The sequence below is a fragment of the Rhipicephalus sanguineus genome, chromosome 10, assembly GCF_013339695.2.
Source record: "Rhipicephalus sanguineus isolate Rsan-2018 chromosome 10, BIME_Rsan_1.4, whole genome shotgun sequence".
Classification (NCBI taxonomy): domain Eukaryota; kingdom Metazoa; phylum Arthropoda; class Arachnida; order Ixodida; family Ixodidae; genus Rhipicephalus; species Rhipicephalus sanguineus.
Window position 1 is genome coordinate 141,723,794 of NC_051185.1, and position 27,170 is coordinate 141,750,963.

Consider the following 27,170-nt stretch of genomic DNA (forward strand, 5'->3'; position numbering starts at 1 on the left):
GGTTGCCCGCGTTAGCCACTATTTCATTTACTTCCACTTCTCAGTTCATTAAAAAAAAAAGTCAGTTTTGTCGCAAGGGCGAAGCAGTGAATGCGATGGCAACATATTGAAATGTTATACAAGGTAAGGCTAACGGCTCACTTCTTTAGGAAACGAGGCTCTGCAGCGAGCAAAGTGACCTTCGTGCTGTCTGTGGCTTCAACGCAAACTTTGTGACGAGAGCACAGGACGTGCAAAGGTATGAGCCGTATGCAGTTCCCATTCAGAGATACGGCGCCTGTGACCGTGGGCAATCCAGCCCAGTCGGTTGACGTACGCGTTTCCTGCCGGAGCCCTGCAGCCCACCTTCTGGCACATATCCCCATGCGCATTTTGCTTAATGAAAGACGGCCTGCACATTTCCTCTCTGCTTGAGCAGTGTTCGTCTGCAGTCCTCACACGCTTCCTCTCGCACATAGAACATGATTTTACATGGAATGTCACGGCGACGGCAAGAATTCGCCTGAAGTGTCCATATGATTGCTATTGCAATAAATCAATTATGGGAGTAAAATCCAAAAAGCGTCTTCTACAAGAGCCCTAACTTGACCGTTGCAGACCAGCTAATATAAATGACAAACAAGTAACACAAACTTTGTTGAGTACTTCTCTTGAAGGATGCATTTTTTTAATGCAAAGTCAACACCCACCAATTGGCTATAACAGGGCATAAGAAGCATAATGGCATTGTAACGACACCAGAAAAGTCACCCGGTCCCTTTAGCTAGCGCTAACCAGATTGTAAGTGAAAGCCTGTGCTCTGCGATGCGCTCTTACTTTCCCTCGCCCATTGATCCAGAATAATGTGCATTGATTCACTCTTAATTGACTCCAATGTATATTGATTCACTTTTAATTCACTCTAATTTCTATTAGAGGCATCGTCATATCTGTAGTTAACGTCACGAGACTTCTGGTACCATTTGTGTTCAGGCCGCCCAGGGTTGCCATTCGCTAGACTTGAGAAGGAGGCAGAACTCAAGATAAAAGTAGCCATGCCATCTGTTTTCATGTCACATTTGTAGCCAGATAGAACAGGAGTAATATAATCTCAATGGCAACTTGGTTAATTTTGCTTATTGGTGTGAACTATGATTCTTAAAAGCTCATGTTAATAAGTGTCGAAGGTAAATTGCATCATCGGTCATGTTACTAGGCAAAAAGCAAACAAGTACTCAAATTGGCCAAGAGTCAAGAGTATCACCGCACAAATTCTTCTTGTGTCCTTCTTCTGAAGCCCCTTTGAATACATGTTTAAGAAATTTATGAGGAGATATCTGTGTTTGGCTGAATTTGGCCTTTGAGGACAGCATTCGAAGGTGTCGACGCAGAAAGTTGCTCAACTCCGTTTGTACGATTGGTGGCGAGTACAAAATACACAAGAAAACAGTAGAACATTTTCGCAATGGCAGTGGATGGGCAGTGATGCATTTATTCAACTACGAGAAATACATACAGCTCGTAAAAAAAGAGGGCCAGGGCCCAGCATGTAAACAATGCAAACACTCTTGAAACACTGCACGTCAGCTTAAGCTGGCTAAAATCTCTGACGTCTTGTAAACAAAACAAAGCTTGAAAACATTGTGGTGATATTACATAAAAATGCATTGTCTCAAAGACAAATAAACAAGAAAGCGAACAACTACGTGAAAGGGTTCCTCTGCTATGTTGTGAAAAGAGGTGACCTTGATTATGAACACATTGCATTTTTTAATGCAGAAGTAAACTTGTAATGCTTCTCTAATGTTGTAGAGCATGAAAAATGAAGTAGCATGTGGTTGGCACATTTAAAGAGTTTGCAATATTTAAGTGACCATGTCACACTTAGACGTAGCAAACTTGCTGTGTGTATGTAAAAGTGCTGTGTCAGGGTCGAAATGCAAGGGCAATGTCTGCACTCTGTGGCCTTGTCAGAATTAAGTGTTATTAAAACCTAGCGCATAAGGGTTACATTGTTCTATTACGCTTAATGCGATGAAAGTACGGCATTAAATGGAACCTTCAACAAAGTGCCTGCCGAAGAAAGAACGGCTGACTTGCTGCGCTAAATGCGAAGCTGTGGCACATAAAGGTGCGACATTTAAGTTTGAGTGACACCTTTGCAGGAGAATTTTAGGCAGAAGTGTGTTGGAATAACCTAATGTCGGTGTTCTGCGAAGTGGCGTGTTTTCAGTCGCAGCGGTAGTTAGTAGTGCTTTGTGTGGCATCTCATGGTTTTGAACACATGTGCGATGATGATTTACTATTATACCTGGTTAAAACCTAGGGAAGAAATGTAAGGTCCGCCCACAGATCTGCAGCGCGCCTGGCTGTCAAAGGCAGTCATGCAGTGGTTTCCGCTCGAACAGTGAGTGCTTTTTGATTGGCCACTGTAAATACTACATTAATACCTCATTATAACTAAGTCTCATCTCGCACGAAAGTAAGTTCGTTATATCCGAAAAGTCGTTATAAACGTATATCTGCAACACTATACAAGACTATTCCTTATTTACTTCGTTATAACCGATAATTCGTTATATCGAGGTTTGAGTGTATTACGCATATTAACAGTGAAAGGTTTGTCGTTACTACTTCAAACGCTACGTTTGGCTTAGCAGTGATTTCAGAAACCCTAACAAAATTTATCATGACGTTCAAGTTTCCGACCAAAAACCAGCGACACAAACGTTTGTCTGTATGGGAAAGGTCAACTATATCAAATACTCGAGAAGCGCTTGATGTCACCAAAATGGGTAAGCGCTCTTGGATGCAGCATTTATGCAAGTTCTCCAGGGACAGCGATGGCTGTTGGTGGAGCTGGCATTTTTTCTCTGGTTGTAACCGAGTATAGTTTCGATGTACATATGCGCTCCGGCCGTCTTATATCGGGAATCTGAGGCACGTAAATGCGCGCACTCGTCGCGAAGGTAAGACTGGTGGGTGGTGCGCTTTAGCTGAGGTCATTGGGCGGGTAGCCAGGGTAGCTTTCGGGATACCCGTCGTACTCGCGTTCCCGCTGCTGCGCCGCCTGCTGGCGGTAGTAGGAGGCGTAACTTCGGCCCCACACGGCGAGCACGAACGACTCGATCTGGCTTTCGTCTTCGCCTCGCACGATGCGGAAGTAGCCGTTCTCGCCCCAGCCGTGACCCCACGAGTTGGCGCAGAGCTGGAGAGAAAGAGACGACAAATATTTTTGTTTACTGGAATACAAGAAAAAAACGCATACCATCGAGTTTTTTGTATTTCAGTAAACAAGTACCAACTAGTCCAACAAAAAGTTTTGCTAAGAAAAATTTGCTTGTTGCACTATCTCGATCAGTGCAGCATAGTTGGATGGATGCTTTGAGCATCGCCTTGGTAATATGGCGGTGGCCTGTGCGCCACCAAGTTCATTTTCCAGTTCGGCCTAATAATACCTTGCCGACCTGAATTGAAAGGTCCGTGAAAAGAAAATGGAGGTCCCGGTTGCAAGTTTCACTGCTTCAATCAGTGGCGTAGCCAGGGGGTGGCACACCAAACCCGTGCCCCCCCCCCCCTCCCGAAAACAAGTTTCTGCCTACCCACTGGCTTCAATAAGCATTGGACATGCATGCCAAAAATTTCATTGGCGAATTCGCTGCGCAGGCATCCTCCTTTTGCAATGTATCATTTTTATTTTGCCGGCTTATACATCATAGAGATAACGGTTATGTAAATAATAGCGCCAGACATGAGCGAGTGATGCAGTTAGTGAAAAAAGAGGGAATGAAAATATTTTTTTCCCTTTTTTCACTCTATTCGTTTCGTATCGTCAATCGAAGCGAGTGCTCGATACTGGTGATAACGAAAAACCTTGAGCGGCGCCAGCCAGTGACAAAAGATAGGGAAAATAAGCAAAATTTTAAAAACAATGTGCTATGTAATACGACCCCTGTGTGCACTTCTGGTTATTCCGATGGTTGATTGCGTTGCTAAAAAAAACGATCAATTGAACATAATATGCAGCCACTTACCCAGTACTTGATCGGCCGGTACTGAGACCTGTCGACGCCCCATCTGGAACACAAAAGCAGTCGCGGTGTTCACTTTTGTAAGAAAATAATCTAGGGCCAAATGGGTGGAAATCTTGATCTGGCTCCGCAAACTACATTTTTTTTTCAGAAGAAAAGTAATAATAGGCACATCTTTTTAGCGGCACATGTTCATGCACTTTGAGGTGTTTAGGCCTTGGTGACTTGGGATTATTTTTGCCCTGTGCCAGCCAAATGGAGTACACGTAAAATAAAATTAAACTAACGTACGTGTCAGTCTTTGTCTCTGGCAAGTACATTTGTCACGAAAAGAAAGATTTGAAATGTAGCCTAATTTGTGAAATTTAATTTGTTAAATTGCCCAAAGAAGCACACTGTCTTCGGTGTATCGAAGTACTACTAACGGTTATGCGTTGTTTGCGGCCATGCTACAGGTTTTCCGTCTCGGCAACCCTGCAGCATAGTGGTGTGTAGGACTCGTGTCTGTACGTCAGTTCGTAAGCTACAGCCTAGAAGATCCGATTGTGCTTTCTGAAAGCGTTTCTGAAAATGAAAGAGGGCTCGCCGATTGTGCGATTCAAGCGCACCCGCATACTCCATACCGACTCCGAAAGAATTAGCAGCGCACAATCTCTTTCAGAACAAATAATCGGATCTCGTAGCTGATTCCACTCAGTGGACGTTGCATCGCGTGCGACTACAGGTGTACAAGGGTGCAGCCTGTGGTCTGGTTACCACTGACGGACTTGCCTTCCTTCACCGATTTCCTTTGGACCGTCATCTTGGGCACTTATCGTCTGTTGACGGCGAAGTGTTCATACAGACGCGGGAGCCCGGATCGTCATCCAGTTTTTCGTCACAAGCACTATCCCGCCACCTGACGGATATCAGCTGGAAAGTGCAGTGGGCGTTTCGTCTCACTTGGCAGCAGCGGCAACTCGCGTCAACACGCTGTCTAAACTTCGCTCGTATATTTTGCAGTGGGCACCACTGACGGACTTGCCTTCCTTCACCGATTTCCTTTGGACCGTCATCTTGGGCACTTATCGTCTGTTGACGGCGAAGTGTTCATACAGACGCGGGAGCCCGGATCGCCATCCAGTTTTTAGTCACAAGCACTATCCCGCCACCTGACGGATATCAGCTGGAAAGTGCAGTGGGCGTTTCGTCTCACTTGGCAGCAGCGGCAACTCGCGTCAACACGCTGTCTAAACTTCGCTCGTATATTTTGCAGTGGGCACCACTGACGGACTTGCCTTCCTTCACCGATTTCCTTTGGACCGTCATCTTGGGCACTTATCGTCTGTTGACGGCGAAGTGTTCATACAGACGCGGGAGCCCGGATCGTCATCCAGTTTTTCGTCACAAGCACTATCCCGCCACCTGACGGATATCAGCTGGAAAGTGCAGTGGGCGTTTCGTCTCACTTGGCAGCAGCGGCAACTCGCGTCAACACGCTGTCTAAACTTCGCTCGTATATTTTGCAGGTTAGTACGTTTTGTTATTCTTTGTATAACTTTTCTGCCGCTGCTGCCAAACGGTTACATGTTACCATAGTGCCGAAACTTTTGTCTCTGTGCTCTGGACTGGTCAAGGATGTCTCGTTGCTGTACAGTGTCAATTTTTATGAAAGGGAACACGGGAGCGCATGGCCTGCGCGCTCCGGCGGCTGCCGTAAGCGCCGTCAACCGACAGCTAACGAAAGCTTGCCCGCTTTTGGCGTCATCTATTGGCTAACAAAATAACGAATCATGGCTGGTTGAGAAGCGCCTTTAGATAACGCTGCCTCACGGCTCGCGTTAAGGGCAATTCCTGCAGCTCGCGCAGTGCTGTCGCGCCACGCTCGATTTGTTGACAGGCAGACGACGCGCTGCCTGCATCGCCCGTTACGCGAGCCGAGATGCAGCGTTATCTAAAAGCGCTTCGCAACCGGCCATGACTTGTTATTTTGTTTGCCAATAGATGACGCCAAAGTGGGCGAGCTTTCGTTAGCTGTCGGTTGACGGAGCTGAAGGCAGCCGTCGCAGAGCGCAGGCCACGCGTTCGCGTGTTCCCTTTCATAAAAATTGACACTGTACCTGTAAAGATCTTCTTCAGGATAACAAACCGCATTTGATGTGCTGTGAGTGTAAATTCCTCTTCCATGTAGGCGCTTGCTCTGGTGTGTCTGAGGATTCATTCAGTAGTAAGAGAGACTCGATAAAGAATGTTTGGAAATGCATATCATGTAAGCCAGTCGGCAAAAAGGGTGCTAATATCGGAAACACTGATTCTCTTGAGATGGACGTTCGCACGCTGCTGCTTGAGATGAACACCAAGCTGAGCTCTCTTCTCTCTTTGCCTGAAAAAGTTGATGGCATCGAGAAATCGATTGAAATGCTTTCTGCCGAATTTGACAGGTTCACAGTGCGTCTTGATGCTCAGGAAAAAGACTAAGCAGCTAAAAGCGCGTGTGGTTAGCCTAGAGCAGGCGAGCGACATGAAATTGATAGCTGAAATGCAAGCAGAAATTGATGACTTGGAATGGCGGAGCCGGCGGCTAAACCTCGAGTTTCATGGCATCCCAAAAACGGAACCTGAAGACCTGCTGAGCAAAATTAATGAAATTGCGGCTCAGCTCCACCTTGACACCTTAGGCACCCAAGACGTCGCCGCAGTGCACAGACTTCCATCAAGGCCAGACAGAATCCCGGGTGTTATCGTGCGATTCACTCGACAGGAAGTAAGAGACAAATGGCTAGCAGGGAGGCGGGCACTGCGGATCGCGAATAGCAATGTTTACGTCTCAGAAAACATGACGAAGCGGTCTCGTGACCTGCTCTCGAAGTGTAAAGAGTGGATTAAGCGGTCTGGCTATGCGTTTGCATGGCACACTAACGGAAGAATACTTATCAGAAAGAAAGCGGGCGATGCCGCTGTTGCAGTTCGGTCTGAAGCTGACCTTGCGGCATTAACTGCGTAACTACACTCTCAGCTATGAATTACTTCGAACTTCTTCTACCACACCGCGTGAATTCTTGTCCTGAGATAACAAATGGTTTTTCTGTAATGCACTTAAACATTCGGTCCATCCGTAACAAGAGCGACGACCTAGATTATCTTCTGCAAAGCATGTCTTGCAATTTTGACGTAGTATTACTAACGGAAACATGGGCAGTGTATGATGCCGATTTCAAGAATATTCCTGGATATGCACATCATCTCAACCGCCCTTCACGAGGAGAGGGCGTTGCATTTTATGTGAAGCAAAAGTTCAAGGTTGAATTGGTCCCAGAGTTTTCTTTAATAACGCCAGATTATGAAATACTTACCGCAAAAATTAATGGAAAAATTGTATCGGTAGTTTATAGGCCACCATCTGGCAATATAATCGTTTTCCTAAGGTTTTTTGAAATGTTTCTTGATTCGTGTTGCTTACAAAACTGTATGGCTGTTACCGGAGGAGATTTCAATATTAATGTTATGGACCTGACAGGCGCTGCTTCCGATTTTATGTCTGTTATTTCAACAAATGGTTTCCAGAACCTTATCAAAACCCCCACGCGAGTCACAGCATCGTCCACTAGTACACTTGACTTATTTATTGTTGATGTGGCTTCTATTGTAAACTGTGCTGGCACGATTGCTTGTGACATCAGCGATCACTGCGCTATATTTGCCTGTTTTTCGTTTCAAACTGATGACAGAGCTTGCAACCGTTGTGTATATTCTTACCAGTGTATGAGTGAGCAGGCTCTCTGTCTTTTTCGCGACTGTGTGCTAAACGCCGATTGGTCCGCAGTTCTTGCTTGTCCTGAACCTGATCAATCATACGAATTATTTATTACTTCCATAAAAGAAATTTATGACAGGTGTTTTCCGTGGAAAACGAAAGTTAAAAACGTTAAATTACGTAAGCCATGGATAACTCCCGAACATACAAAGATGATTAAACGCAAGAGTAAGCTTTTCAAACGTTTTATCGTTACCCGCGACCCTGTTGACCTGAAGGTGTTTAAAGCTTATCGAAATAAACTGAACAAAGAGCTTCGAAGGTCAAAATCTGCATTTCAAAACTGTTTCTTCGAAAAAAACAAAAACAACTCGAAATTGTTTTGGAAATATCTAAACGACACATTTCTAAGGAGGAGTAAAGGAAACGCCCTTGGTGAACTGACCATCGAAGGTATTGCAGCCTCCGGGACTGAATTAGCTGATAAGTTTAACGAATTTTTTACAAGCTTTACGCCTTCTGGATGCCCACAAAAAGCGCTTAGTTTCGTTTCAAACACTGTTAGTGAGTCTGTAGTATTTCATGACACTGACAATGACGAGATGTTTTCCGCACTGATGAACCTTAAAACGACCTCCGCTAAAGATTGCAATGGGCTACAAATAAAGCCAATTAAGTTTGTTGCCGATATTTTAGTTCATTGTCTAGTACATATATTCAATCAATGCATTGCATCGGCTGTTTTCCCCAAAGGAATGAAAACCGCGAAGGTTTCTATTATTTTCAAAGGTGGCGAAAAAAATCTTTTATCTAATTATCGTCCAATTTCCGTACTTCCTTTATTTTCTAAAGCCTTTGAAAAAATTTTATTGAAGAAAGTAGACAGTTTTTTCCACAATCATTCATTGATAACCGATTTCCAGTTCGGATTTCGTAAAGGGAAATCAACCGAGTCTGCTTTGCTGTTACAGAAAGAAATTATTTTGCATAATATTGACCAGAAAAAATTAACGCTTGGAATATTCATAGATTTTACTAAGGCGTTTGACCTTTTAAATCACGAGATTTTGATCGATAAGCTCAATAAATATGGTATACGAGGTCCTTGCCTTGATGTTTTTCGGTCGTACTTGAATCAACATAACCAAGCAGTCACTGTTGATGGTCAGGTATCTGCTCTGCGGTCAATCAAATGCGGTGTTCCCCAAGGTAGCTTGCTCGGCCCTCTACTTTTTAATGTTTATATTAATGATATAATTAACATTTCTAGTGACCCACAGTTCATTCTTTATGCTGACGATACAAGCATATTTCTTACCGGGCACAACCCCGACGAGCTTATATATAGAGGAAATGCTGTTTTAGAATCGATGAGTGAATGGTCAAGGGCAAATGGATTGCTCATAAACACTAAAAAAACGAAAGCTGTCTTTTTTCGGCCCATAAATATTGTGGTTGCCCCTACAAACCGCCTAGTGCTTTACGAAAATCAAATAGATATAATAGACTCTTTTAAGTCACTTGGAGTAGTTTTTGACTCGTTATTGAGATGGACAAATCACGTAGCGTACATTGAAAAGAAGTTGCATCAGTCAGTTGGTTTCCTTTCCAGATGTCGATTTGATTTCCCTACCCGCTTAAAACTAAGAATCTATCATGCTGTCTTTCAATCGCACATTAATTATTGTCATTTGGTTTGGGGCACGACATGACAAACTAACCTAAACAGACTATTGGTATTACAAAAGAAAGCCGTGAGGCATGTTGCTGGCGTTAGTTACAGAGCACACACTAGAGAGTTCTTTGTTAAATATAATATTATTCGTCTTACCACAACTTTTGAACATCGGCTACTGTATCACTTTAGATTTTCACCACCCGCCTCAAACGAGTTTTTCATATCTTTAGCTAATTTAACCTTAAAAGACAAAGCTGTTTGCACTAGAAGAGAACTAACTACGGAAACCAAACTCTGCAATTTCTCTTGCCAACGATCTTAAACACATATGAAACAGCTCATAGCCACGTACTCACCTTGACACCTAAAGAACATAAAAAAATATTTTGTAAGCTGCAGTGTATAGGTTTTCTTGTTTTTGCTTTTCGTATGTCTGCTATACCAGTGGCGTATTTCATTTCATTTTTGTCGAAACTTGCGTAGATCTAGGTTGTAGGTCTAGCTTGTATGTAACCATACAACGCTATGTACAGTGTGATTATTTTACTTGTTGACTGCGTTTTTGGTATGTCTGCCATGTATATTGTATGAATGTATTATGTTGGGCCTCAGGCGCACTCAAGCTACAGTTTTGTAGCTTTTGGTCTGTGGTCCTTTCCCCCCCTTTTTTGCATGGGAAAAATAAAGACTATTTATTTATTTATTTATTTATGGGCCGACGGGGTTGATAAAGGGCGAACGGGGGTAGACCATCCATTTTCGTGTTTATGCGTGTGTGTACGCTGCACAGCATTCGTCACACGTTGAATGTACCGTTTAGGTGAGCCGAAGTGGTGTTCGTTGCAGGGATGCTTGTGGGTTGCCTTGCGCGCTCTTTATAGATACGATAGTTGTCAGACCTCATGCTCGGAGGCCCCAGCAAATACTGACCCGAGAATGCGGACCGAATGCCAGCCGCTCCTGCGGAACTCGGGAGGCAGGGACTCCGAGATGCGCGTATGCCTGTAGACGCCCGAGCGGTACACGAATAAGTCCTCCTTCACCAGCATCAGTGCTGCGAGCAGGCGGAGAGGGAGTGAGAAGGAGAATGAACAACTAGAGGTTGGAAAGTAGGAGTACTCCGACTAAAACAGGCATACCCCCGCAAGGGAGGTCCTGCTGACCCCCTTGCGTTCTGGGTGGGGTGGACACTCCTTGCAAGTGCCTCCCCATCCCTTGAGATTTTATCAATCAAAACATCAACATCGTATTAGAATGGCTTGACCGTTAAGCATAGCTCACTCATTAAGACGAACTCTGAAGCCCCTCCAAAGAGTAGAAACTAAGGACACTACTTTGGCCACTACCTCTTCTTACGAACATGTAGTTCTAGCGTAAAAACTTTTGTAAACACGGGGCTCGTGCTACTCCGGCAAATGGAGGAGGTCGCCTACCTTGGACAGGACCGTTGGCGTAGATCTCTTGCATAATGTCCTCCTCCTGCGACAGCCACGGAAAGGACGCAATGTTTACTTTCGCGATACTCTATCACATCATGGCAAGTACCTATAAGGTTAATGTTGTCCTGTCTCACTACATATTTTTTACAAGATTGATATAGATGTAAAAAAAATTCACAGCATATCCACGGGTGAATGATGAAGAGCTTGGGCGAAGCTCCTGAAGCAATCATGGTTACACCGTGAAATCTTCAGTGGTTTCGCCCAGCAGTAATCAAAGCGATAGCCCAGTACATCATCAAAGACGTGACAAACACTGTATATCCCCCTTCATTATAACGGCTTTATGGTCGGTGAAGTGATGGATCGGTGATGGGTCGTAGTGGGATGTTTGCAAAGACGAAGTAGTGGGCAGTTTGCAAAGGTGGCTTCCGTTCCCCCTTCATTATAACGGCTTTATGGTCGGTGAAGTAATGGATCGGTGATGGGTCGTAGTGGGATTTTTGCAAAGACGAAGTAGTGGGCAGTTTGCAAAGGATCGGTGATGGGCCGGTTACGCCGGACGCCGGACGCGTGACAAGGTTAGACTAAGAGGAGCTTCGCCCCTAAAATGCGAGGGTTCTCCATCCTCTGTTTTGCATCCAACCGTTTTGTTCCTTTATCCGAAAGTATGATGGCGGCCGTGTTGGCGTTTTTTTCTTTTGTTTTGTTTCGTTTTTGCTATTGCCATTTATTTCCAGATATATCGTTCAATAACAAGCAAGGCTACTCCAAAATAGTTAAAATGTTGCCAGTCAGACGAACAGGTGCATTTATTTCAGGCCATTACTGTTTAATAGATGTAGGACGTCAATATTTCGTGCCTTCTTTTGCTATAATTATCCCATCTCATAAAAAAACATGGCAGGTTCCCTTGTGATTTGCGATACGCAAGCTGAAATAATCCTTTGCGACACCGCAAATTCACGAACAAAAGTAATAACCTTCGCCTTCTGCGTGGCTCAGAGAAGGGGGCGTATGCATGAGGGCTGGACAGCTGTATGGGAGCTACGTTGTGCTGTAGAATGAATTCATTAGGCAGCACTTGCTCCTTCTTTTGTGCTCGTCTACAACAATTTTGCATACCTAACTTCGCCAAGGAAATACTTTGGTTTCATGAGCGTCGGCAGGGGGTGTAAAAGTGCCCCCTCCTGCCACAAGACTCTCCCCCCCCCCGCTTTCCTACCTCGATGCAACATGGGTTTGCAACCCGCAAGACACAATCCTGCCGACGCCCATGTTTGGTTTTATAAATTTATTCCTTTATGGCGGCAATCGTCTTACATCATATAGGGACGGACGGACAGTTTTGTCGTCAAGCCTGCATAAAAATGCTTACGCACTTAAGAGCGAGTTGGTGTCATACTCACGTTAGCGGGCACCCTGTACGGCGGAGTCGAGAAGTGCTTCTGCTCAGTCCTCCTCGTGGGGCATTCCGCGTCTTCAATCGGGTTGCGCCTCCGGGGAATGCGGCAGCTGCTGCTCGCGTTGTTGTGCGCACCTTCGTACGGGTAGCACTCCTCGGAAACTCCACTGCGTATAGAGAGTACGGCCACACAGTTACAGCGCAGCTGAATACACATGTATACTACATGTCCCTTATGCCTACACAAGGGACCTTATGCCCTGTCCCTTATGCCCTTATTTCCCTTATGCCTACATGTCCCTACTCACAGGGTCCCTTATGCATTCGCCTAAGATGACTCGAAGGCGAAAGCCATCTGCTTTTTCTGCTCAGCCGATGTATTGATCCTCACTCGCCCCGTTCCGAGACATTTCTGCACCTAGCGTGGTTTCGGACTGCCTTCATGATTGGAGGCATTGCAAGTTTTCTGCGGCTCACCTGGTTTTGCAGTGCCTCCGTGATCGGCCCACCTTTGACCGAGCGACGATGTTACGCGATGACGTCATAGTGAAGTCACAAATTTCGGTGATCTGTGACGCCATGATGATTTCTTGCATCACTCGTGTTGACGCCGCCGACGCGGGACGCCGACTGTTTCGCATTTGATGAGGCATCTAAGGCTTTAGCTTTAACATATATGTAATACATCTCAGATCTTCACATCATGGGCAGTCACACGTTATTTAGAGCTGCTTCTGTACCACATCTGCAACAACCGGCACAGTCCATCATTATCACAAGGGATGAGCAGGTGTTCCTGAAAGCAGAAATTCTTATCATGTTACGGGGTAAAATGCCGTCACGTCGAGTAAGGCTAGCGTAAGAGCTTTAGTGTCGAATGTGGGTCCATATCGTGCCGGGGCCAGCTGGTGAACTCCGCCGAGTTTAGCTTAATTAACGAGAATAAACCCCTTGGTGTCCTAGCGTTGCAATGGTAAGATTCTTGGTTGCGCATGCGTGAATGTGGGAATTCTTGGTGCATAAAGGGCTTTCGAGGCACGAACCACCGTGAAAAAGAAACGTTGAAGTGGGCTTTGCCGCATACAGCTTCTTGCCGCGGAGAAGTACCCTTTACAGACGGTTGTCTACCGCGCAGACACGTCCATAACTGCGTCAGGGTTTGAACATGCGTGTTACGTTTCAAGTCAAGCTTGTTATAACTCACGGATTTCGGTGGCGGCGTCGTACAAGAGAAACCCATGCACCGGAGAGCTTACAGAAATGCGTCCCTCGAAGGTGCGCCGGTCACACGCGTATTGGTACGCGGCGTTTTCCAACCATTGATGCTCTCTCGATCGTGGGCTTGTCGGCGATCAGCCGTTCCTGACATGGAAATCTGATATTTTATCGAGGTGACATGTCAATTCACGTTGTCACATTTCTTTGTTGCCTGCATATGAACGCATGACTGTCGTTGTTGCCTCTAGCAACTTAAGTGTTGCGCTGTTAAGCATGTAGATGGAGGTCCAATTCCCGCCATGGAGGAAGGAAACACTTAGAAGGGAGCATATTGGGCAATGATGAGACAGACAGACAGACAGACAGACAGACAGACAGACAGACAGACAGACAGACAGACAGACAGACAGACAGACAGACAGACACAGACAGCGACAGACAGACAGACCAGACAGACAGACCGACAGACAGACAGACAGACAGAAGAAAGAAAGAAGAAAGAAAGAAAGAAAGAAAGAAAGAAAGAAAGAAAGAAAGAAAGAAGAAAGAAAGAAAGAAAGAAAGAAAGAAAGAAAGAAAGAAAGAAAGAAAGAAAGAAAGAAAGAAAGAAAGAAAGAAAGAAAGAAAGAAAGAAAGAAAGAAAGAAAGAAAGAGAGAGAGAGTAGTGGTACGTGTGGTACTCAAACGCCAAGCTTAGCTGGTCGCCAGAATTGGCCGCCAGAGTTAGAACGCACCCTGTAAGCAAGGGTTCGTCAATTTTGTGGTAACCTTAGTGACGTACCCGTAGTTGACGAGGAACCTCCAGCCGCGGTCGGGGTGTCCACCCTGGCAGACCACTCGGCGTCCTCCGGTGAGGCAGGACATCAGGTCCTGCGGCGACACTTCCACCTTGTCCACGCCACGAGACTGGATCGAGAGCCGGTCCGAAGCCACAGCTGCGAAGTTATACACAAGCCAGCCTGCTGTGAACGTGACTCCTCAGCCTAATTGGTTGAGTGACATGCCTAACGAAAACGCAGCTTTTACTGCGCCCGATACCATCCAAATTAATAGTACGATATAATCATAGCGGTCTCGACCGCTGCTAATCTCTCGGGCAGCAAGTTGCAGGGTAACAGATAAGCATTAAAGCGGCCACAACACTCAATTTTCGGTCATAATCCGTGCTGTGTGGGTTAATCCTTGTGCGCTCACAAACAAACTGGCGAAATTTGAGCGTATTTGGTCCAGCGCTAATTTATAATCGAATTTTTTTTTATATAAGGACACGAGCGGCCTGAGAGTCGAGCAACACTGGCGCACTCGCGAGCCGTGACGTAACAAGCTGCTCGCTGTGCGATCGTCTGCATTCCGGAGACTCATTTTGTTCCGTGGTCAGCGGCGCGTGCAAACGAGGATATCAGATTTCTTCAGCTTGGCATTGATATTGAACGATTTGCAGCGGCTGAAACTTTGGTAGAAGACAACGGCTTTGTTCCATGCAGCACATGACGTCACACACGCCATGGCAAAATGGCAGTCACCGGCGGTGGGCGGGGCGTATAGCCGGCGACTCTTAGGACTTATTTTGTATTGAAATATTCTTGTACAGTGCATTTTGTATATATGTACAGGTACAATAGACCCTCTACTTCTATTTTTCGCTGAAAACAGCAAATTATTGGGTGACCGTGTCATGGCCCCTTTCAAGCAAACTGAGGGCGGCATAGGCTGAGATGAAAGTCGACTTTTATTTACTTATTTAATAAGACACCCAACGGCCCCCGAAGGATTATTATTATTATTATTATTATTATTATTATTATTATTATTATTATTATTATTATTATTATTATTATTATTATTATTATTATTATTATATAGTAGCGATAAGTAGAATTGGGTGGGTAAAGTTTATGTGCAATGTCTGATAAGAAATGATGTAATACGGTGTTGTAAACGGTGATGTAAACGGTGTTCAGAGCAGGAGGAAGGAACCCCCCCCCCTTTTTTTTACTCAACGGGGGGTGGGGCAGGGGAGGGGGGCAAGTCAGCCCCATATGTTTACTCAGTCAGACCTGTCCCATCACAGTTTGATGCGCAGAATTATGACCATATAGGTTTTTAACGATAATGCCTACCGTGGGCCCCTGATGTTGCATTGTAAGCACTGTTTGCTTTCCACTTTTACCTCCGAAAAGCCGGGGGCCTAAGGCAAGCCGTCGCGAGCAGCACGTCACGGCTTCATTTTTCGTTTCTGTATTCATCGCGAGGCGCGTTTTCTTTCGGACTCGTCCAATGGGGCGGGGGGTGGGGGCGGTGCTGCAGTGAAGCAGTGAACCCCTCCCGCCCCCCTCCCCCCTTCCTAATGGAGAGCCCCCCGCCCATGACTATACACGGTGAGAAGGATACTAGCACATACCTGCCGTCGAGAAGGCCCAAGAGGATGCGCAGTCCCTTGGTCGCGCACACCGTGCACCAGTCCCGACCAGCGGATGCGGGCGTCGAACTCCTCCGGCAGCTGCTCTCGCTTCTTCAAGTGCAACTCACTCATCTCGGCAGTCTACCAATGTGCAAAAAAGAAAGAAAAAAATACACGCACATCTGTCAGACTCGAAAAGTCGTTTCACAAGTTAGTTAACCCGTTCTACGCGGTAGTGTAGCGGTTACGGTGCTAGGCTGGTGACACGAAGGTCGCGGGTTCGATCCCGGCCGCACGGTCGCGTTTCGATGGAGGCGAAATGATAGAGGCCCGTGTACTGTGCGATGTCAGTGCACGTTAAAGAGCACCGGATGGTCGAAATTTCCGGAGCCCTCCACTACGGCGTCCCTAATTTCCGATATTATTATTATTAGTTCGTTAACCCTTTTTTAACGTATATCTAGCTGTCTTCTATTTATTATAACCAATGAAACCAACAGACAATTAAGCCAAGGAAAGCATAGTTGTGCAATAATCATTACCTAAACTGAAAACAATTAAAGTGGACGAGAAAAAAAAGCAAAAAAGGCAGCGCAACCTTCGAATTGCGCGTAATTCGAAGGTTGTGGGGCTCGGATCATGCAGAAAAGAGCCGCCGTAGTCGCAGCTCCCGTAGACGCAAGCGGCAAAGTTTCCTTTTGTATAACTGTTGTGAATGGAAGAACGAAAATCAGAAAAAAAAAAGAGGAACATCTGCAGAAATCTCCGTGAGAAATGGAAGACCACCGAAGCTGTAGCACGTCGCACAGTGTTAGACAAGAGTATATCTATTTAATTTCGTCCCTGAATAATGGTAGTGACGATGGCGTTGTTATATTACTGCGATACTCACTGAATGATTTGGTTAGCAGTCTTCTTGGATTCTTGGCTAAAGATAAATCTATACTCTTCCGTTGTTAATGGCCTGGTGTGGCACTTCAGCCGAAACCCTTCTAGAACAAACTGAATCAACCATGTCGTACAGATTTATTAAACTAACTTTACATTAGATTGGACGTTTATTAAATGAACAATTTTGGCTAAATATGGCTGAATAATTGCTAGTGTTAGCTAACCACGTAGATAGCGGATCTTTCATTATCCCGAATATTTGTTTATCCTACCATCATTTATTATTTGCGGCGGAAACATCTCAAAGGAGGCGACATGCTATAGACCCGTATACTGTGCAATGTCAGTGCTCCTTAGAAACTCCAATTTGTAGAAATTATCCGGAGCCATCCGCTACGGCTTGCGTCATCATGGTCATGTCGCAGCTTTGGCACGTAAAACCCAAGAAATTATTATTTATTATTATCATTAGGCTAAGGCGGAGTGTTATCGAACCTCGCTTCTCCGTTGTGGCTCGGTCTCCGGCATTGCGCTCTACCTTCGGGATCGGCCCACGCTCGCTTTTTTTTTTTTTTTGTGGACGCACAAGCACGAGAAATACATGGACCCTTAACCGTACTCAGTTTCGCTGTCAAAAAATAGGAGCGTGACGTCAGGCATCTCGTTTCGGCAAGTTAACTTCCTCTGACGCCGCGTCCTTCCTTTCCTGCAGCGTCTGTGTGCGCGTTGATCATGGGAAGCAGGCACTGCGTGGTTGCCTGACATTCAACAAGACGTGATTCGCGGAAGCTCCTACACTGACGTAGTCGTCATGACCGACTCTTCGCCCTCTCCCTCTTTGCTCTCTTCCGTGCTATTCGGGGCGGTTGACTGTAGCACCAGTGATGACCTGTGCATTTGCCGTGAGCTTTCCCTTCATATTTTTTCATGACTAGCTCGTCAAGGTCGTAAAGTGATGTCGCCTCCGAGTCTCATTTCCTTCCTCCGTGTTTTTTTTTTTTTTAAGAAACTCTATCATCCCGTTGCTGGTGACATAGTGTCGCCGTGATAACAACGGCAAAGCGGACCCGATCGCTGCTCGAGCATCGTGCGTCCAACCTTTGGAACTTACGTCGGTACACATCAGCCGGTGCTTAGCTTTCGTAAGTTAACGAAAATTTATTAGTAAGAAAAAAGAACGACACTCCCATAATGGAGGCAACAACAACAGCGCTCAGCTAGCTCCTATAGTATAACCAGTGTTGGTGGTAACGCGTTACAAGTAACGGCGTTACCGGTAACGCGTTACTTTTTTCGGTAACTTAGTAACGTACTCGTTACTATTTAGGAACTGTAACGGGTAACGTACTTACGTTAACATTTTTCGGTAGCGTGAGGTGTCACGTTACTCGTTACTTTTCTTTTTCAATTATCCCGGAAGTTTTACACAAAATTCCCTCGTCTCATAGGCGCCACTATTGTAGAGCTCGCCCCGACGTTCTTTTGTCGCAGCGGCGTACTGATGCCGGCCCGCCAGGCGTTAAAAGTAGACTGTTGGGTGAGTTGGTAATTTACGATGAATGAAAATAGCACGAAAAAACGTAGGACGAGACTAAGAAGGCCACAGCATGTGCTGTAGCCTTGTTCGTCTCGTCCTACTTTTTTTCGCGCTATTATCATTCATCAAGCGTTCGAGTGCCTATTCCACCAGGCGTTCGAGTGCCTATTTAGTGTATGTGCGGATGTATTCATTAAGAAGAGAGGTAATCTGTCCGATGACAGCTTTGAAATGCAGCCGTTGCTTTATTTTTCCAAGAAGCTGTAGTTATTAGAAAATTCTCCTTGCAATAATCTAGCGATGGTTATCAACTCTGTTTTCAGAATGAAATTTGCTTCCTTCTATCGCCAACTGCGGGTACACGCTTCCATAGTCACCCAATTTTTCAGCGAACGAGACTGACCTTGAACACGTTCAGATAAACGCTCGCAATGTTTGAGGCAAGTGTACAGACTTTTAAAGGGGATAAATTCATATGTGTGCAAATCTTTTTTTTCCCTCAGAACTAAGCCGTTTAAGCATTTCTTTATGACTATTTCATCATCTGTCTCGTTAGTAGAAGCGCACCGTCAGAATTACTGTAAATTTGTTGAGATTTGTAATGTTTTCTTTAACGAGAGCGTTGACGATAAAATCTCATTTTGTGTTTAACGTCACACTGAGAAAATGAATTTACCGTGTGCCACAGAGTTAGCAGCCACACATGTAACTGTACAGGCGACTTTAGGTCACTCCACTATTGCTGCCGGAGGGGTGGGGGGAGGGGGGAAAGGAGGTTGGGGGGTTCAACCCTCCTCGACACCTTCCCCCGAAATCCTTCAATTTTCTATGTATATATCTACAGGCACACATACAAATGTACGCACAACCATACATAAAGTATGACCTCACGCCCCCCGCCACACCCCCGAAAAAACTTTCTGGCTACGCTACCGTTGCCATGGTACATATTTGTGCAACCTATTCTTGTTAAATCAGTACTTCGCGCAAAAATTGTAGTGCGTGATAGAAGTTTTTTTGTGAATTATAAATATCAGCTTTGTAAAACTGTTATTTGGAGTTCCTACAGTGAAAATGCGGTGAATAAAATTTCTGACGATAAAGTAACGGCAGAAGCAACGTCCGTTACTTTTTTAAGGTAACTGTAACGGTAACGCGTTACCTTTTTTAAGAGGTAACGTAGGGCGGTAACGCGTTCCTTTTTTGCCTGCGTAACGAGTAACGTATTTAGTCACTTTTTTTCGGTAACGCCTACAACACTGAGTATAACCATATTGATGGTGCCTCTCCCCTATGTTAATGTTAAACTAAAACCACATGAATCAATCCCCCCCCCCCCCCCACACACACAGGAAAAAAAAAAAAAGATCCCCTTCTTTCGTTCAACATTAAACTATGTGGTTTTACAACATTAAACTATGTGATGTTGGGCTATGGCTTTATTTTGGCCACCTGGGCTTCCTTAGCATGCATCTAAAGGTAAATTTACCTGTCTTCTTGCAATCCGCTTCCACCGAAACGCGGCCACCGCGACTCGATTTTCATCCACGTGCTAAGCGACCCGCCTCGGTGGTCTAGTGGTTATGGTACTCGGTTACTGACCCGCAGGTCGCGGGATCGAATCCCGGCCGCGGCGGCTGCGTTTTCGATGGCGGCGAAAATGCTCGAGGCCCGTGTACTTAGATTTAGGTGCACGTTAAAGAACCCCAGGTGGTCGAAATTTCCGGAGCCCTCCACTATAGGCGTCCCTCATAATCATATCGTGGTTTTGGGACGTTAAACCCCAACAATAATTATTATTATCCAAGTGCTAAACCACCTAATAAGCCACCTGCTAGGCGCCCTCGTGGCTAGCAGCGCAGGAAAACTACCTTGCACACTCGTTGGTTCACACTTGAACATTTAGACGCGCTGCGCAAGCAGAAAAAAAAATTAGTAGGAACACATGAAAGAGCTCGCTTTTCTCTGTCCCTGCTCTTTCTGCTGTCGCAGCACGTCTGAAGCTCAATCAGCAGCGCCGCTCGATATCCGCTAAGGAACCGCTGCTGGTGGCTTTCCTTTGCCGACCATTAACTTAGTAGTCGTGATGAAAACGACAAGCACCGACGATTACGATAATCCCAGCGCAAAATTAGAGCGCAGCAGGATTCTGACGTCAGAAGCGCTGAGCCTCCGCTCGGGCAGTTTGTTTAGCAGATATATGGCAGGAGAAACACTTCCGCCGGATGCATCGCTCTTGATTGTTCAGAAAGAAAGCGTCAACACAGGATCGCGTGGCTCGCATGCTAGGGCCGTATTCTGAGGCTATCATTTTCGGCGACAGTGTCGCTTTGCGTGACGTAGAATCTCGCGTGTCCTTTTACTGAAGCGACCACTCGCCCGCCTTTCCCTAAGTATCCCATGAGCGCGCACTGAAAGCGACATTATGGCTATATCTCCCAGAAGTTATCTTCTCAGAATATACTGCCACACACGCTCCTTTCTTTCTATGTTTTCTATGCTTCGTAAACGCCACGACCCCGTGATAATACGGACTCTAGTGTGTACTAATACGTCCACCCGCGCACTGATAATAATAATTGTTGGGGTTTTAATGTCCCAAAACCACGATATGATTATGAGAGACGCCATAGTGGAGGGCCCCGGAAATTCCAACCATCTGGGGTTCTTTAACGTGCACCTGAATCTAAGTACACGGGCCTCAAGCATTTTCGCCTCCCCCGAAAATGCGGCCGCCGCGGCCGGGATTCGATCCCGCTACCTTCGGGTCAGCAGTCGAGCACCTTAACCATTAGACCACCGTGGCGGGTCACCCGCGCACTGAGTGTCCTGAGCTAAGAAGACAAAAGCACTGGCTTAACGTACCGGTCTCTCCGGCTGGTGTGTGCCGAGCCTGTAGCGGATGCCTTCATCCAAAAGCTTTCCCTGGAAGAAGGAGTAGTTGGTCGCCTGCCACCTGTGAGAGAGCAGGGACACCCGTGTCAAAGCCCATCCAGCCGGACTATGTGGAGCCGCTCCCGAAGGCAAGTGTAAGTTGCATAGTTTAGGATTAGTGTTCTGGCTTTTCCGACAATTTAAAAAGACCATGGGCACGTCTCCGCTTAGTTGCCAACACGGGTCCTTGCACGCCAACACGCCATCCTTACAATGTGACATTGTTCAAAATTGTGATTAATCAATGAACGCTATCGGTCCAGATTATGTTATAATGCATGACGATTACTTCGGTCAGTGCGAACCCACCTTCACCAGAACGCCGTGGCAGAGAAGCCGTGGAGGAAAAACTGCGCATATTTTACGGAATCTTCACTGAAGACTATACTCACGATGACGATTCAAACATATGCCCCGGTGCGACTGCTACCACTCCGTAGCCGAGCGCGCTAACCACTGCGACACCGTTGCAACAGTGATTATCTACGTTCCTCAACTTGCGTGAAGGAGCCAATAGCGATCGACAAGTTAGATCGTGACCGCGTAGCATCGATAGAAGAAATGGTATCTGTTTCATCGACAGCAAAAGAGATGCTGTACCGAAACACACGGAACTTTATTTAACCAGAGGATATCTACAGTTTTCTTGTGCCTAACTCACTGATCTCTCGCGCCCACATTTATTCTTGCGGGAGCTGATTGCGATGACTAAACACTCAAGCAGTTAAAATATATATCTATATTGTATTAGACTGAAATATGCAGTGAAATTACTTTACGTAAGGAATTAAAATTCTGGTTGGTGCAGATGAACAGTGGTGTCTTAAGCGGCAGGAATATGGAACACTATAAGTACGGGCTGGACATCGCTGCCTCTCCGATGTGAATATACAGGAGGGCTGCTTTCCGTTTTCGCACCTAAAACATAACAATGAATGAAATGATAGGCTTCTTTTCCTTAGGCATTGGCTTTTTCAGTGTACAATGCAGAATATCTTAATTCGCTTCGTATGCGTAAATGTGCGTCCTCGTATACATCGGTCTTTTGCTAAATAGAAATTACAAAAATCGGCTACTTTCGAAATGACAAGTGACCATGAGAACGGGACGCGTGCAGGCACACGCGATATATATAGGACGGTGGCTCACTCACCCGAAGTTACCTTCATTGATCTGCCTAATGAGCTCCGGCCTGTTGATGACACTCGGTTCTCGCACTGAAGCCGGGCCTCGCGTTCGCTCACTTTCTGGCAGGTGCTGTAGGCAAAAAAGAATTCAAGCATTTTTAATTGCCGTTTGCTTCCTCCATTTGAAGCATCTCGCACACCCGAAGCTGCGCATTTTTAACTTTCGGTCCTCTTTGATAGTGGTCGTATGATGACCATTTGTACTTTCAACTTTATTTATCATCAGTTCACTTATACATCTCTTATACAGTGTTTCAACGGGAAGGGGTGGCGAAACAGCAACTGAATGGCTGACAATGCGCCAATCTCCGCCCAGACCACGATATTGCACAACACTCAGCATGTCTATTCAAAGAATAAATGAATAAATACATTAAATAAATACAGTGAAAATACAATAAGTACAGTAAAATACGGTGGAAAAAATTTTGAAAAATAATGAGACACCTATAAATACACCATTCACACACGCACAACAAAAAACTCTAAAAACAAAGCCGGGGTTGTAGCAAGTGAACTGGAGTACACTCGACATGAACAGCTTGTTGAAAACAAATTTGCGTGGTAGATTTATAAGGCACAATACACTTACCAAAAAAAGTTCGTTTTTTGTTGTTTTTTGCAACAAACTGTTTCATTCTGTGTGTGCGTTAGAGTGAAATATGAATTTTTCGCCTCTCTCAGCTGTCATTTTCATTTGCCCAGTGCGGGTTTGCCAACAGGCCTCAGCCTGGTTAACCCTTCTGCCTTTCTTTCATGTATCTCTCTCACTGTCTCTCTCTCTCTGTAAGAAACTGCAATTGACGGATTATACATGTAATTAGTAAAGCATTCTTAATTAGCCACTTGAATAATTCCAACACTTATGAATTTCCGCCGCACGTGACCGCTCACCGTTGACGAAACTTTCGTTGTATCTCGAAATGCTTATCTATAGGAATTTTCGAGAGTCTTTGGGAAGAGGAATGCGTACTTGCTTAAGTCAGCTACAGCAGAATACTGCAGACAATTCTTACCATCTGTTGCAGTCCACGTTGACCGTCTGGCCCTCGTAGTACTGGACACCGTCGACGACGCAAGCTGCATGATGAAAAAGGCACATGATGGAAAGGGCATATGTTGAAAAAAGTGCATGATCAAAAAGGTGCACAATGAAAAAGGCATCGCTGTGCTACTTGGAAAGTGTGATGGCCGATGTCACTGCTGATAAGCTACAACACTCATTATACCGTCGGATGGTTTTTGTGGCAGTAAATTGCTAGAAAATTCATGTTTTTTTTTTTCAAATACTATGGTCCAATACTTTTTTTGCGCTTCTGTGAAATTTTACTTACCCATAACTCAAAATGCAACGGTCCAATATGAACCACGTGGAACCATATATAAGACCACGTGTGTTGCCAAGTGTCTAGCGGATTGTGGGATACGGAAAATAAATCTGGCTTTCTTTGATGAGGGCAGACAGTATATTAAGCGTCCCTAACTTCGTGAGTGATAAGGTGGTGATGGCGGATGGCTCACTGGGCGCCTAACTTTGCCACGATAAGTTGTTTCTCAATGTTTGTTTCTCGTCGTTGAAATAGTTCCCATGTACAGTTTCTTCCCTCTCGCTTATCTGGTTGCTCGTAACAACCGGTATACCTTTGCTCTCTATGGCACTTATCCGTCGTTTCGGATAATAGGATTCAGGTGAAAGTAAGGTGCTCGACCGTGTTTGTCGTTAGCCTGGTTGTTAATTTCGCGCTGTACTTTCGAAGATGCTTCACCAGCTAGTGCAAGCAGCCATTTTTGCGTTACGTGGAATTAAGTCGTCTTTTTAATATAACAGGCACTAAAGGACACGCTGTAAATCGGTGCAGGCGCAAGAGCCATTTCAAAACTCACTTATCACTAAGAGTTGTGTCAAACAATTCAGACCTTGCACAACTGTGAAGACGGAAGACCAGCGAAGCTGTGACTATGGTGGGTCTGGTATAGTGAACATTGTTATAGTTAATTCATATATTATCATTATTCACTATATTGGGCGAATAAAGATACATGGACTCAAAGATCCCGGCGTTTCTCTAGCGCATGACGCATGTTATCTCATCAACGTAGACAATGTCCTGTAGTACGTAAGAAACACCATTGTTTCGAAAGTACAAAAATGGCATGACGCTCACTTTTCTTATACAAGTGCTCCCTTCTTTGAGGCAAAATTGTTAGCGTCATTCTGCAATATCGGCGAAATTGTACACCTTTACGCCACGTCCCCCCCCCTTTTTTTTTCGACGTATAAACGCTGGATTAGTCGAGTTCATCGGTTCGCCGAAAACTGCTGTTCTACGTGTCTTTGGTCCGCGGACGCGATCCGCCAGAACCTAACCATACGCAGCTTTGCCGTAAAAGGGCCGACTGATAGCGATACAAGGTGATGCAAGACTTCACCTGTGCGAATATCGCGCCATGGCCTCAACGCCAGTACATCTGTGCGACGACCCTGATTTCGTTAAGAATTGTTGGGGCTTAACGTCCCAAAAGCACGATATGATAAAAGAGGGACGCCGTAGTGGAGGGCTCCGGTAATTTCGACCACGTGGGGTTCTTTAACGTGCACCTAAATACAAGCACACGGGCCTCTAGCATTTTGCATCCATTCAAATGCGGTTGCCGCGGCCGGGATTCGATCCCGCGACCTTCGGGTAAGCAGTCGAGCCTCATAACCACTGGACGACCACGGCGGGTAACCCTCATTTCGTTATACGTTCACGCAATTGCGTCCTTAACGCAGGATTCAGTACTTTGCTTCCTTTCCGGAGCAGTGTAGTCCTGCTTGAAGCGCTGTACTTACTATAGGCCTTCCGGTGTTCAGAACGGATATTAACTTTTTAAAAACCCTCAGCCAAGAGGCGGACTTTGTTGCGTAACGTATGCGTACTCGCAGTCGACGTATACAGTAGGACGGTTGCAGTCAGACACGGAGTCAGAAAAAAAAAAGTGATAAGGGGGTCAGCAAAGGCACCCAGTGATCGCTTTGCATAGTTCGTTTCTAGCAACGCTTTCGCCCTACCCTATTACGACGGTTGGGCTGTGATTCGAATCTCACTTCCTATAAAGCGCGCGTTTTCTCTCGTTCGATAAATACCGCACGCCTGTCGCGTATACTGTGGGCGTCGGATGCAGACGGCGTGCGTAGTTCCTGTTGCAACCGCTAATTGTGGTCGCCTGCCGCATCGCGATAAAGAAAGCGCGCGATGTGGCGCGGCTGGCAACGAGGACCGGCCCGAGCGCGTGGTACAGCCAACGAACGGAACGACGCAGAGAAATGCGAGCGATAGAGCGGAGCACCATCGCAAGGTTTTTCATTCATTACAGGCTTCCGCCCACTAAGCCCGCCAGACTGAATCCCTGCGAGTGCTCCTGGCACCGGCATGTTGAATGTCATAATCGATGTGCAAAAACTGTCGTGGAATAGCGTCATCGCTGTGTCACTTCATTCAGCCATTAATTCAGCCGTTCATTCAGCCGCGTTGGCAGAGTGCCACCTAAATGCACAAACTAACAAGAATGTACGCTGTGGTAGGTCACATAGAACGAACACAGGACACCATAGGAGTGCGCAGGGTTCCCCATCAGGGGGGGGGGGGGCGAAGGTTCATCGCAGCGCCTCCCCCGCCCTACTAAGTCAATGTATGGGGCAGATTTTGCGCCCCCCCCCCCCTCTTAGGTGATTAGGGGGAGCGGCCGCTCCCCCCCCCCCCCTGTGCGCACCCCTATGCAGGACACGAATAAATATTAATGACAAGGAAGGCAGCTACTCGGAGAATTAAGACTACCCTGGGTCTAAGATGACTTCGCAATGTTCAGAACACACGGGCTGCCATAGAGCGGGTCTATTTGTTTCACGAGTGGATGGCGTAAGCCAGCCAATCTAAGAACATGATTTAAAGGGCAAAAGCTCTTTTGCCGCTAAGACGCTAAGACAGACATCATAAGCATTAATGTATGCTTTGGTCGTTTAACTAATACTGGGAATTGCCAACAATCGTAGTTGTAGTCTCTCCTGCATGGACTAGTGTCTGCAGTACTGTACAAATACAAATACATATAACAAGGCCATCTATTACAGTGTACCTATGTTGCATACATTTCATCCTTTATATTAAGTGAAAGAAACAAATTTCACTTCGGACTGAGTTCGTTTTAGGAATGCCACGAACACCTACACGGTACCTGCATGACTTCTCTCTCTCTCTCTCTCTCTCGATCTCTCTCTTCATCTATGCCCTGTGTATCCAGTGTGATTGTGCCAGAATACCACATGAGCTGATTCTGCCTTCTCTATTCAAAAACTCACAGGCTCCCTTATGTATCCGCCTCAGTCGACTCGAAGGCGAAGGGCATCGTATTTCTCTTATGAGTTGATGTACTTAACCTCCCGCGTCCCCTTCCGAAAGCTTTCTGCAACTAACGTGGTTTTGCAATGCCTCCAGAATTGGAAGCATTGTAAGCTTTCTGCATCTCACCTTGTTATGCACTGCATGCGGTATCGGCCTACCTTTGACCAAGCAATAATGTCATGTAATGACGTCACCGTGTGACGTCACGTTATGTGACGTTATCAGCAGATATACAATGTTTCTGTTCTTTTTTTTTAATTTTCGTCGTGCGCACGAATGATCTCGCCCTTCTACGTTACGGCACATAACGTAACGTAACGTAGAAGGGCGAGGTCGTTCGAGCACACGACGAATT

The 27,170-nt window shown here is 45.7% G+C and overlaps 3 protein-coding genes across 3 annotated transcripts in view; all 3 read right to left on the minus strand.

The window, feature by feature from the left end:
- The window catches only part of LOC125760108 (uncharacterized), a 250,705-nt gene that overhangs the window by 175,476 nt on the left and 48,059 nt on the right, over window positions 1–27,170 (minus strand). The window lies entirely within an intron of this gene.
- Window positions 1–27,170, minus strand: part of LOC119372509 (D-amino-acid oxidase) — a 236,917-nt gene that overhangs the window by 168,189 nt on the left and 41,558 nt on the right. The window lies entirely within an intron of this gene.
- The window catches only part of LOC119372507 (uncharacterized peptidase C1-like protein F26E4.3), a 32,692-nt gene continuing 8,378 nt past the window's right edge, over window positions 2,857–27,170 (minus strand). Inside the window, 12 exon segments of the mRNA XM_037642984.2 lie at window positions 2,857–3,187; window positions 4,014–4,056; window positions 10,352–10,475; window positions 10,855–10,900; window positions 12,270–12,432; window positions 14,265–14,418; window positions 15,885–15,920; window positions 15,923–16,025; window positions 21,178–21,268; window positions 22,400–22,451; window positions 22,454–22,503; window positions 23,450–23,513. Of these exon segments, the coding sequence (XP_037498912.1) occupies window positions 2,972–3,187; window positions 4,014–4,056; window positions 10,352–10,475; window positions 10,855–10,900; window positions 12,270–12,432; window positions 14,265–14,418; window positions 15,885–15,920; window positions 15,923–16,025; window positions 21,178–21,268; window positions 22,400–22,451; window positions 22,454–22,503; window positions 23,450–23,513 (1,142 nt within the window). The 3' untranslated portion in view covers window positions 2,857–2,971.